The sequence below is a fragment of a genome, unplaced genomic scaffold (assembly GCF_019419815.1).
Source record: "Pyrus x bretschneideri cultivar Hongxiangsu unplaced genomic scaffold, Pyrus_bretschneideri_v1 Contig30, whole genome shotgun sequence".
Classification (NCBI taxonomy): Eukaryota; Viridiplantae; Streptophyta; class Magnoliopsida; order Rosales; family Rosaceae; genus Pyrus; species Pyrus x bretschneideri.
Window position 1 is genome coordinate 2,000,434 of NW_025999613.1, and position 13,145 is coordinate 2,013,578.

Sequence of the window (13,145 nt, forward strand, 5' to 3'; positions counted from 1 at the left end):
CACAGGACCTCAAAAAGAGGACCTTAGGATAGCACTCCTAGTTTGAGTAAATTGTTTCGCCAAATTCATAATCCGAACCATTAGTTATGTTGGTTGAATTATTTTGGTCATATTGACCACTATAAACAAATTGACTATTACAACCGAAGAAGAAAATTCACAAGCTTAAGTTTCATGTAAATAGGTGTTATTTTTGAATTTTCATGAGTAAAAGTTTAAAAATAACAAATTCCGTTGTTATTTTAGGCTAACCAAACAAGAAAATTCATAAATTCTAGAAAATAAAATTTCTTTATTTTAATTTCCGTCAGTTTAAAATTCTTTAGTAATCTTAAATTGTCTCATCCAAACAGAGTGTTATAGTAATGTCATTAGAGGCATATTGGCTGCCCGAGTCATTTTGGCTACTAAAACCATATTGTTCATTATTTATGTATTGGCTACTAAACCCATACTCACCGTAGTTTATCCACCGATATGAATATTACAATCCATATTGGCTGCTTATATACAGTATGCCACTGGGCATGCCTAAACTGTTTCCCTTTTGTTTTTTTTTTTAAGGATTTAGTCTTTTCTTTGTCTGGATGCGTGAGTGTGTTGCCACGTGAACTAAATTGCCCGATGTAGAAAAGATGTGAGTGTGAATTGCGTTTGCACCTTAGATTTGATTTCTAATCAAACGATTGAACGGTTTTTTACCTCGAAGACAAGGCTTTGAAGCAACAACCAAAATAATGTTAAATGGTGAAGGTAAGGATTGAGCGAAAAAGTAAAAGGAATTTAGAATAAATGAAATTAAAATTAATCTACTTGTGAGAAAGTAAATTAAATGAAGAGCGAGTGCGTAAAAATAAAAGTTCTTTGAAATTAAATAAAATTGCAAAAGCAAGACGGAAAGTAAAATGCGTAAAAAATAAATAAAAAAAGACAACTGCAGTTAAATTGCACAAAATAAATTAATTAATATCATAAAGTAAATTAAAAACTTGTATTGAAAGGAAATTGAAAAGCGAGACTATGGATTACATTGTGCTGCTCCTAGAGAGGAATTGAAGAGAATAAAATGATACGTTTGTGTGTTTAATTAAGGATCATTTTCTTTTCCTTAAAGTTTGTATTTACAGGTTTTCGTTAAGTCTAGATACCTTGTCTCGTGATCACGTCAATCAACAGAAATCTTCCTAATAGTTTACATTGACTAGGCCTTGATTGTGTCCATTCCATCATCTTCATTTGGACCAAAAAAAGTTTCGTATCACTTAAATCAAGGGTGTAATTTAGCATAATATGATTTTCAACCTTATTTGGACTGCTAGATTCAATTAGACCAGAGAGTGTAAATTCGGGTACAAAATACCAAAACAAAGGTGGGTGTCATGTGGGTCACATGACTTTTACTCCCACTTGTATAGTCAAGTTTGAAACACATGTTCTTATTTTTTAGTTTTAGACCGGTAATGAACACTTTATTGACCACGTTAATTACGAATTAATTTGTTTCTAATCCATATAACTTTGCTATTGCTCCATTTGTCTCGATATTGTTACATCAATAACATTGAAGGAAAACATATTTTCCTACATTTATACTTAATAGATTTATTGTCATTGTAGCGTCTTAAATCACTAAAACAATGCCATTAAATTTTTATAACAATACTATATTTTAAACTCTCCATATTCAATATCGTAATAGTAGTTCGAAAAAATCATGACGATGTTGTATTTAGTGGCTCGGAAAAAGAAGTAAACTCCCATACTATAAGAATCTGTCTCCCATTTGAGACCCGCCCATGACCAAATTCTAACCCATTCCAATTAGTAAAGTATTACTTTTCGTCTCCTAGCACTGTTTACATCAGATTAACAATCTGTTGAACCTAACCCAGCAAAAGATGCCCACACCAAAGGGGTCATTAAAGAGGAAAACGAGAGAGAGGCGAGGGAGGGAAAGTGGAGCGGAATGTGGGGACTGGGGGCCCTGGAGGGCTCTGTGCCCTAAGCAAGGGCAATCTGATGAGGGCATCCTGGTTGGTAGTTTGGTAGGCTCCACACTGTTGTCCAATAGCATTAGGCCTTTCCTATCTAATAGTCACAGACACACCACAACTCCCCTCAGGCCTCAGATCAGACTAAAGAAAAAGGAAAAAGTTCTCTCTCTCTCTCTCTAGTAGTTCACACACACACACACACACACACACTCTCTCTCTCTCTCTCTCACACTCGCAACTTTAATTCAAAACCTCAAATTTTCAATTCATTTTTTCCACCCCAACCCCCCCTTCCCGTCTTCCCTTTGTCTTTTCCTCCCTCCTTTTTCTCCCTTTTCCACCTCCTGCATTTTCCTGTCAAAACCCTAGATTTGAAATCTAGGGTTTTGTTCTGTTGCTGTGTCTGAGGCAGTGGCTCAAGAGCTGCCTGAGCTCCTGATTTTCTACATTTTGGTTTTTGCTGGGCATTTTCTGTGATGGGTCTGTAGGGGTCGTACTGTTCAAGCTCTGCAGTCACTTGGTTACTTGTTTCTGTGGGTAAAGGTCAGAGCTTTATAGGGTTTTTTAGATATTCCGAAACTTCAAGCAAAACCCTTTTTTTTTTTTCTTTTTATAAGCTCACTCTGTTTCTGTATTTTGAAGATTTAGGGTTAAAAGGGATTTATCTCCCTCTTTTTTTTTTTGTTTTTGAAAATAATGTTTTAACTTTTTCCCCCATTTTGTTCGAATTTTCCGTTTTCTGAAGAATTGACCAAGAGGGTTTGTAGAAACAATCTTTAGGTGACAAAAAAGTGAGTTTTTTGGTGACAAATCTCTTAGTAAATGCATGGATGGGAGGGAAGCAATGGGATTGTCTGGTGGGTCAGCTTCATACTACATCCATAGGGGAGGAGGGGTTGGTGGGTCTATGCCTGGGTCACAGGCTACTGGCGGTGGCGGCGGACCTCATCATGCTCCACCTGGGTTCAGGCCCATCTCAAACACACTCATGCAACCTCAGTCCAATGTGAGGGTCAGCTCTGCGGGATCAACATTCTCAGTAGAGCCTTCAAGACCCAATTTTCAACATCGTGGCAGTACCATGAATGTCGCTCCCGGAGTGCCTTCAGCTCAGCCTGTAAAGAAGAAAAGAGGGAGGCCCCGGAAGTATGGCCCCGATGGGCCGGTTTCTCTGGGGTTGTCTCCCATGTCTGCAACACCTACTCCTACACCGGGTTCAACCAGTCCGACCCCGAAACGTAGTAGAGGGAGGCCACCTGGGAGTGGTAGGAAGCAACAGTTGGCTACTCTTGGTAAATCTCTGTGCAATTTCTAATATCCTTTTTTTATGCCTTACTTTTGTTTGCTTATGGTTCTAATTTTATCAGTTTTTCTAAATTTAGTTGGCTAGCATGTAGTGGCCCATTATTGTTAGCATTTTCTTATCAACTTCGTTCATTTGATTTCTATAAATGGTGGTTAATTCATGCCAATTCTGCTAATGTTACTAAACTTCCTGCATTTTGTAAATTACGAGTAATGTCCTTGAGGTGTTCACTAACAAGTTTTTAGCACAAACATCTAAACATGTATAGGAGTTCAGAAGCAGAGATGCACGCAGAAGTAACAGTCATAGATTCTAATGTTATGGTTGTTTTATGTACGCTACACCTATTTTTTATGATAGTTAGTGCTTAGATGTTTGTAATTTTCCAGTTCAAGTTTTTCTATTTCTCACATGAATTATAAAGGCGGCTTATTCTTACTATGTCTTGGACGTTTTAAACTGTTTTCATAGGGGATTGGATGAACAATTCAGCTGGATTAGCTTTTGCACCCCATGTTATCACCATTGGAGCTGGAGAGGTATGCCATACACCGCTCGTATTACTAAGATACTAAGAATTGATGTCACAAACATTTTGTGTTCTACAATGGAGTTGCTCCAATATGTTGTGTTCAACAGTCCCTTTGTGAAGACATAGGAGGTTGTCATTGTTTGTTGTCTTTATTTAATTATGGTTTCAATTCTGCATAAGCTCTTAAGTTCATGCATAAGGAAAGTAAAACAGATGAATACTAGAAATGGGCACTGATCATTCTTACCAGCCCATAGTATGCTTGCTTCAGATAGCGAACTAGAAGCTTCTGAACCAAATAGTTTTTCGAATATTGCAGTAAAAGTTTCTGGATCATGAATCTATAGGGGAATAAGAATTACACTATTAAAATTTTGCGTAATGCTTTACCTGTTATTATGTTAAAGCATGGTAGGAATTATTAGAAGTTTATAACATGTACAATGTCTTGAACTTGCTTTTGGATGATAATTATGTGTTCATTTATTGCCTAAATGGAATGGCCGTATCACTAGGATTCCAGAAAGTTGAGATACATAGTACATACAATTGCAAAAACACACGCAAGTAGGGCTACTCTATATGAATGCAACACTTGTCTGTCTACTGTTTCCTTAATGGTTTCTTTAGCGTTTGGTTCTTGATGAAAGTCTTAATGTCAATGTTTAACTTGCTTTTGGATGATAATTATGTGTTGATTTATTGCTTAAATGCACATGAGCTCCTGCCCCTGTTAAACTTTTCCTTATTGTTTTTCTATAGGACATTGCAGCAAAATTATTGTTGTTTGCACAACAGAGACCAAGGGCGCTATGCATCTTGTCAGGAAATGGTGCAGTGTCTTCAGTAACTCTACGTGAGCCTGCATCTACTGGTGTCAGTGTCACATATGAGGTTAACTCAATTTTATCTCTAATTTTGCTCATATTGTGCCTAAGAAAGAATTCCATTTTAGATGCCTTTCCTTTTATGTTGGACTATATCTAAATTATGGATAATTACGAGAGTGGGGGATATGCTGCATGTTTTTTCATTTTATAAAAACATTTCTTGCAAATACTAAAGTTGCAAATTAGTTCAGTTAGTGAAGTGTTGTAACATTTATGATTGCGAAGAGCTGTCCTGGCTCATTGTGCAAGTTTGTGGTTGGTTATATGTATAACACATCTCATTTTCTGTAATAATTTGAGCATTTTTAGTTCCTGATGAGAAATTAGTGCAAAAATTATGTCCGTAGGAAAAACATATGGAGCAGAAGAAATAACTCCATTTTAGTTCCTTTTCCTTCTGGGTTGGACCAGATCTCAGTTTTACTGAGAATTTCTATTCCAAAACTAGGATAGGAAGCTGCAAATTTTCTTCCATTTGTTTAAATCATTTCTTGTAAATACCTTAAGTTGCAACTGTAATTTAGTTGTTGAGCATTGTAATGTTTACAATTGCAAAGAGCTGTCCGCTCTTTGTGTAAGTTTGTGATTGGTTATAATTTGAGTACATTTCATTTTCTTTAATACTTTGAGCACTTTGTTTGGTTCAAATAGCTGATAGGAAAGGGAAATTAGCGCAGTAATTAGTACTTATCACATACATATGGGGAGAAAAGCAGTTGGTATACATTGACGGCCTTCGGGCCACCAATATAATTACAACTAATGAAAGAATAGAATGAAAAGGAGACAAATGAAAAAGAGAAGAGGAGGGAGGGGGGGGGGGGCGGGTAGGAGGCAGGGAATGTACGTGTGGAAAATGGTAAGAAAATAACTCAAAGGGTCTTGGGAATTGTAGATGTTGCCGTGTGACAGCGCACTGGCTGTTTGAAGATTTATGGGTTGATGGTGGCTATAACAGCTGCAAGTCTCAGTGAGATCTCCAGATAATTGGAATGTTAGAATCAGAGATGCTTATGGTGATTATCGGTTAGGCAGTTGCCAACCCTTCTCAGTGGCCGAACCTAACATAATTAAAGTGGACTGGTTAATGCATTACTAAGAGGAGAACAGGTGCCATTAGGAGTGGGGTTAACTGTTAGCGGACTCTGTTCGACAGTAATTAGTTCAGAATCTCAGATACTATCCAGGTTTAAGTAAGCTTGAATGCCTACTTCTGTCTCCAAGAAGCAACATTTCTCTTTCTTTTGTTCCTTTCTGGAGCAGCTCAAAAGGTTTATATATTCTTCCCGGAAACATGCCTTGATTTTATCAAGTAGATTGTCTGTCATATTATTTAATGCTGAAACAGTGAATCATCTAAAAATGCACTTACTTTTGCAAGTCCAATTTTTTGCAATAGTTAGCTTATTCCTCCCTTATAACTCGGTTGTTTATGTGGCTCTGCAGGGTCGGTTCCAGATATTATGCTTGTCAGGTTCTTACTTAGTTGCAGAGGATGGTGGACCTCGCAATCGAACAGGGGGAATAAGCGTTTCCCTTTCTAATCCTAATGGTCATGTCATTGGTGGTGCTGTGGCAGTGCTGATTGCAGCAACTCCAGTGCAGGTATTTTGTTTACTGCACAGTAATTTGTTCAAAGTTTCTAGGCTCAATGCTAATGCCTATTTCCTGCTGGTTGTCTGCACATGCGCACATGTTGTGACGTGATATTTGTCTAGCATCGGACGATGGACGATCTTAAAAGCACTTTTTATCAGTTCTAATTGTAGTGAAGGAATGTGGAGACCTATTGAGAGATCTAATTCATGTGTTGTTGCAGGTTGTGCTTTGCAGTTTCGTATATGGTGGCTCCAAGACCAAGAACAAGCAACTGGCTGATCCCAATAGCGATGAGAATTCCGAGCCACAGCATAGCGAGAAATTGGGTCTAGCAAGCAGTGCCCCACCAACTCAAAATTATAATCCCTCCGGAGCAGGCATTTGGCCTGGCTCGCGGCAAGTTGATTTGAGAAATGCCCACACCGGTATTGACTTGACTCGAGGGTGAAGATAAGCTGCAACAGACACATGCCAGGTTTGTATATATGTGTTGTAAATGAACTGAATCTGTGATGCAACTCTCCGACCCTTGTTCACCCACTGGTGGGTAAACAAGTTTGTGCTAACATAATCTGTAACAAAATCCATAACTCCAGGGGATGTTTCGGGTGACATAATTCACTCGTTGAGGAAGTTTCAAGTAGTGTGGAGGTTAAAATATTCGTCAGTAGCAAGAAATTCTTTTGGCTTTTAGGTGGAAACTTCCTATTTGAATCAAAAGTCCATTTGAAGTTTGTAACCGATTCAAAAATGACAATTTGTAGAATTGTATGCTGCATATGCATGGATGAACGAGTCTCTTTTTCATTTATTCTGTCTCCGGAGCAACTTGTGTTTTGCCACTTAGGTGATGAAGCATTGTCTGAGCCATTCAGGGCTCATTTGGAAGTGATTATGAAAAGAGCCATCAGTTCTGAGTAAAAGCGATTATGGCCTCAGAAGTGATTATAGCCCCCTTCGATAATCACTTGCAAGCATCCCGCTAATCTCATTGATTTGTCTGGTATCTTGATGTGTGGTTCCGTGTGTAACAATTTGGAACCATTACGATGTTTACCACTCCTATGAAACTATGATCTTATGGGAGTGTTTTAGGGGCAACACTGCTTGTATTGATCGGAAAAACGTAAAACGCAGTGAATCCAAAACACGACAGTGCAATCCAAAACACCACATGGAATGCTCATCCCCCGTCTGCTCAAACAGGTGTGAGTTAGGCGGTGGTGGCGTGACCATATCCGTCGGACCTTTATTTCGTGAATGCCACCAGACGGGCAGTTTTCTTCAAATATATATGTCCACGAGATTAGCATCTTTACACTCCTAACAACCAATTAACATACCGTGTTTTACAAGATTTGAAGTAAACTAGATAAAGCTAGTGAGTTTTTGAGTCACAGGTCATTGTCAACAATGGTTCGGAAGAGATGATTACATCCCGACTCCCAACTAGGCCAATGTCAATCATCACACAAAGAACAGATATCGTTTTGTACGATTAGTGAAACCGGCAGGGAGCATGCACACCCTCGGGTTAACGCCTTTGCATCGCACAGTATTCATAATTCACGAGGCTTCCAAAAGCCTGTTTATGTCATGCTGCAAAAATAATACAATGTCACACAACTAGAGTACTTGACAAAACCTGCAGATGATCACTGCAATAAACAACAGAAGCAGCATAACATAAGCATATTTGCGAATTCGACGTCTAAGTTTTCACCTGAAGGCTAAGGGGGGAAGTTGATGGGTAATAACGACCGACAGGTTTTCCTTGCTTGTTGACAAGAAACTTAACAAAGTTCCACTGGATATCATCTCCGAAGAATCCCCATTTGCCTAACTTCAAGAACTTGTACAACGGAGCAGTATTAAAGCCGTTTACTTTAATCTAACACAGAGAACAAAAATGGTAAATTTACAAAATGTCTGAAATAATTACAATACCGACCAAGAACACATCTAAAATTCTTAACCTGCAAAAGTTCTAAGGGAGTTATAAATATAGAACAATTATAGTTACAATGCAGTTCTTCGTCGTTTTACAAGGACAATACATGCATGAGGCATCCAGTCGAATAATCTTCTGGCTTGCCTAAATGCTTTAGTAAGTTTACGCTGTTGGAAAGCATGCAGACGTGACATAATCTTGTGTTTCAGTTCTGAATCTACCTTGTTAAAAATTGGGAATGCTGTTTTGAAACGAGTGCAGGCAAACTCTTGAATCTGATCATTACTTCCCGGTTCCTGAGCAGTTAAACTGGTTACACGGAAATGCCAGAATCTCCAAGCCTGTGTCGCAGCCACCGGTACATCATACAAAAAAAGAACCAAAGAGAAAAGTAGAAATATATGCTGAAGCTGCAAAACAGTACAGAATGCAAACCTTGATCTTTATACTTTTGATATAGTTGATTCAACTCCGTGTAATTTTCCTCCGTCAATCCACTGCAAAATCAGTGAAATCCAACAATGATTATAGAGTTTTTATTTTCTTTTTACAAAAGAAATAAATTAAGGGAATTGTTATTGGCACTCAAAAAATCTCATTTTATATTCCAAACTTTCTATAATTAGAAACAAAAAAATACTTGTGAGGAGTGTAGAATGAGATTTTTGACGTGTTAATAACAATTCCCTAAATTAAGAACAAATAAATGCGAGAAGGGCCTGAATATGAGGAATACCATTGGGAAGCAACATTAACAACCATCACAACCTTTCCCCTGTACACGCTGAGATCGACATCCTTTCCCTTAACATCCTGCACAAACATATAAATTATTAACTATCAGATGAACTATAAACCAAAGAACAAAAAAATACTACTTCTAAACTGAATTTCTAGCATGGATTTAATCAAATACAAATCAACACTTTTCGTTCATATTCCCAACAAAGAAACGAGCCATATGTTTTGGGTTTTTCCAATGTTGTGTCAATGTTTCTTTCTCTCCCTTTCAATTATGCTTTTGTCTTGGCACCCAAGCCACACTTGAGGAATATTATCAAACATCCCAAAAGGGGAGTATATATCCAACATAATCTCATCTCTTCAAAATTATTGTTTTACAATTTGGAGATTAACATTGGCGTTTGGTTTGCAGATTGGAGCCCTGGAATGAGTATGAGATATCATACCAATGTTTGCCAAACACACTAGAATTCATACCCTTGGCTTCCCTCGAGAATTCTTTTCCCATCATTTCGAAAAGCATGCATTATTGTTTTTTCATGTGACAAATTTTACCACTCGTCACACATAATTTCAAAAAACTCGAGTCAAAATTTTCCATTCCATCTCTTGAGAATAGACGTGGCTTGCAGGCTGAGTGACTAAGAGTTAACTACGCTCTTTGGTGATTGATTGCTGATGTAGGCGTGCCAATTTGCTATAGAGCTTGGCCGGGCAAATACTTTTTGAGTGTGATAGAATATGCTTCTGACTTCTTAATCAGGTGAAGGAAGGAACACTCCCGACCTTAGATTCTAGAACCTAAAGACACAATTATGCCTTTTGCTATGAAATTCAATCTTCTGCACTAGGTTCAGCAACTTCAACTATATTTGTAAAAATATAAGTGTGTCGAATCGGTACCAAACTATAGGGACAAAGATACTCAAAAAGATGATTGTCTTTATGGTGAAAGTGGTTCGACTATCTGAATGAACTTTGAATGTCATTGGGAAATATCCAATCATGGAACATTTTACTTCGTCGAGAAAGCTAATGAAGTGACCTTGTTAGGTGAAAGAATCAAGGACTCTTAATAGGCAAAGACTTAGGATAGATAATCAGTTTAACTTAGGAAAAGCTGCTGTTTAACCACACTGTCAAGACTCCTAAAATAAAACTAATTTTGCAACCCTGGTGTCGTTTAGCAAAAATGTCACCTTCACTGGTTGCCTCTGGAAATGCTGTCTAACTAGATTGTCATTGTTCGTCATCTGTCAACCCAAATATGTTTAACCAAACGGTATTTGTGCTGACTTTCAGTAAAGCAATTAGTGGTTTTTTTTCTCAAAAGTGAGAGGGTTAGCGTAGAGCGTTGATTTGTGTGTAGAGTTGAAGGTCATCTCTACGTCGTACTGACTCCAAAAAATTAACAAGAATATCATTGCGTCCATCTTCTTGTTGAACAACAGTTTTCGTTTTCATCCTCATCTCCAAGCTCATAAAATATTTCTACAAGAGAATTACTATGATAATCCAATAGTAATATCTAGGAAAAATATTAAAATCATATTAACTTGTGAATTCATTCAACAGTCTCGATTGAATGGGGTCAATGGTGTGATATTGGGTCCAAACAAAGTGATATTGACCAGCTAAATAGAGAGAGGAGAAATGCAAAAACTAATTGAAGACAGGACTTGCTTACCTTGACGGTGTATTCGTAAATTGTTCCGTCTGGGTACTCATCGGGTTGGCTTGGCATTTTACAATCCGGTCCCAACTCTGAAGTACCACAGGTACCTGTGCTAGCTACAAAAGCAGCAAAATTAAGGGAGAACAAAAATTGCAAAATCCAGCAAGCAATTTTGGGTTTATTTTGTACAAAACTAAATTAGGGTTAAAGAAGAAAAGAACAGAATAAGCTGAATTTATCTTGCCTTGAGGCATTGTTGTAAAGCAGCCAGAAACCTTGTTTCCCATAGAGGATGTAGCCAATGAGAAATAACGCTCAACAGAAGAGGCTGTTGGAAATCAACTCCGCCACAGAATCAGCTACAATCCGGCCTACAACTCGAATTTAACTGATGCTTTCTACGAAATCAGCTCTTTAGTGCTTGAAATTATGATGTAGGTGAAATTCAGGGTGGGGTGGTGGTTCCCTTTTCCTGACGGTGGAGGTGAATAACGATGGCTGTTCCGCCTTTCTTTTTCTTTACAACGGTGGACGTGGTTTAGTTTTGCATGCTGCTTTAGGGTTTTTTCCTCTCTTAATTGTAATTAATTTATTCGATATATTAAATTTGTTCATAGTATTTAAAAAGGTTTTATCACAAATAGTCCTTCATGTTTTGCCATCTCATCAGTTTGGTCATTTATATTTCAAACTCATCAATTTAGTCCTCATCTATTATTTTGGTTGTCAATGTTGTCTCTCCATCCTTGTCAATAAAAAAATTATGGGAAATTTTATTTAAACCCATGCAATCACTTTCTACACCCAGCTTAAATTTTAAATATAAATTATCCTTTTTTCCCTATTGCATAATTACTATCAAGTACAAAACGAAATTAATAATAAAATTAAAATTTATCAATAAACCCACACACTATAATTAAATCTAATCATCACTCATTGTTTATCCTGTGTTCATTCTGGCTAAAACCCTAATAGCTTTTATGGAGAAAAACAAGTTTTTATTTTATTTTTTTATATTTTAATTTAATTTAATTTATTATTTTTTTAATTTTTTTTATCGATGAATGGTAATTTTAAAGTTTTGAATTCTCAAACTAAAGTATAACTCGATTTATGAAAATTTGTGTTCGTCTGATTTCAATTTTTCTTAGACTATAGAAAGATAAGTATTTGCGTTTCAATTTTTTTTTTTGTCAACGTTCTACAACAGTCGTAATGAAAGTATTGATATGTAAGACCCTTTCTATGGAAAGTAGAAGTATTAGTAATTTGTTTGGCTTTGGCATATCAGAGAGCAAAAGTTGTTTTCGTGCTAGCCTATCCTCCTATACGAAACCCTTCACTTCAACTTCATATTATAAATTTGTTGCAGTTTTGATTGACATTTGTTTTCCTTTTGAGAAATTGCTTGGGTTAGTACATGTTAGTGAGTGCAGGTTAGATGAATTTCTTTCATCAAATAAAATTAAATAATTGCAGCAAAAAACACACACACAAACACCGAAACACAAATAAATGAAAAACAACCATAGATGCTATAATGTTGTGCTCTAGTAGAAATTTGAAACTTTATCAAAAAATCAAATAATATGCAGCAACAAATTGCAGAGAGAAATTTGTAAAACAAAAAGCTCTGTTTCTAAAGAGCTCAAGGTGGGAGGGGAGACAAAGGACTCAGAAGAATTTTGACTTTCGAGTTTCTTTGAGATTTTATTTTATAATGGGTGTAAAGTTAAATAAACTTTTTAATTGGGTTTGGTAGGGTACTTTAGGTAATAAATTTGGGTTTAAAAAAATATTAATTCTTTAATTAAAAATAATATGGATGTAGAGAGTAAGTTGGATGTAGAAAGTAGTTAAATAAGCTCAAATAAAATTTCTTAAAATTTATTAGTGGATTGACGTGATACCCATGTAGGTTCCACAAAACAAGTCAAGTGATGCCACATGGATAATTAAAAGAATATGTTAGTAATTGAGATTATTAAAAGTATGATATAATTATTTTTAAGAAAAGCTTTATTGACATGGAAGTTAACATGTGTGAAGATGCTAATATTGGTATTATCTTGTTAATAACAGGCGTTTAAGGTTTTACTCCAAATCTAATTGGACAATAGTCCAACTCCTTATAAGCCTCTGCAAAATTTCTTGACTTTTCAATGTCAAACAATTCTTCAGTCCTCACAATAAGAACAAAATACATACTAAAAATAACCAACATCTAGATCAGAAGAGATCATAAATCCTCACTGCCAATAAGGTCATTGTAAATCATCACACAAGTAGAAATGGTTTTATTTAGTCTGTGAAACAGCAGGCTAGGTACTGCAATTGCTTAATGTTTTAGCAATTAGCACCACACATTACAATAGTAATGAGTCCTGAAGCAACACAATGATATAATAAAATGTAGACAAAAGCAAAGCTTGAACTTATTTCCCCTCTTGA

The 13,145-nt window shown here is 36.6% G+C and overlaps 1 protein-coding gene and 1 pseudogene across 1 annotated transcript; one reads left to right on the top strand and one right to left on the bottom strand.

The window, feature by feature from the left end:
- The first annotated feature begins 2,307 nt into the window (after positions 1 to 2,307).
- On the top strand, positions 2,308 to 7,132 carry LOC103954806 (AT-hook motif nuclear-localized protein 5-like). Its single transcript, XM_009366633.3, has 5 exons — positions 2,308 to 3,286; positions 3,772 to 3,839; positions 4,595 to 4,726; positions 6,169 to 6,327; positions 6,542 to 7,132. The coding sequence occupies exons 1-5, from the start codon at positions 2,821 to 2,823 to the stop codon at positions 6,767 to 6,769; spliced, it is 1,053 nt and encodes a 350-aa protein (XP_009364908.2). The 5' UTR covers positions 2,308 to 2,820; the 3' UTR covers positions 6,770 to 7,132.
- Positions 7,133 to 7,515: 383 nt separating this feature from the next.
- On the bottom strand, positions 7,516 to 10,803 carry LOC103938482 (annotated as a pseudogene).
- Positions 10,804 to 13,145: the final 2,342 nt, after the last annotated feature.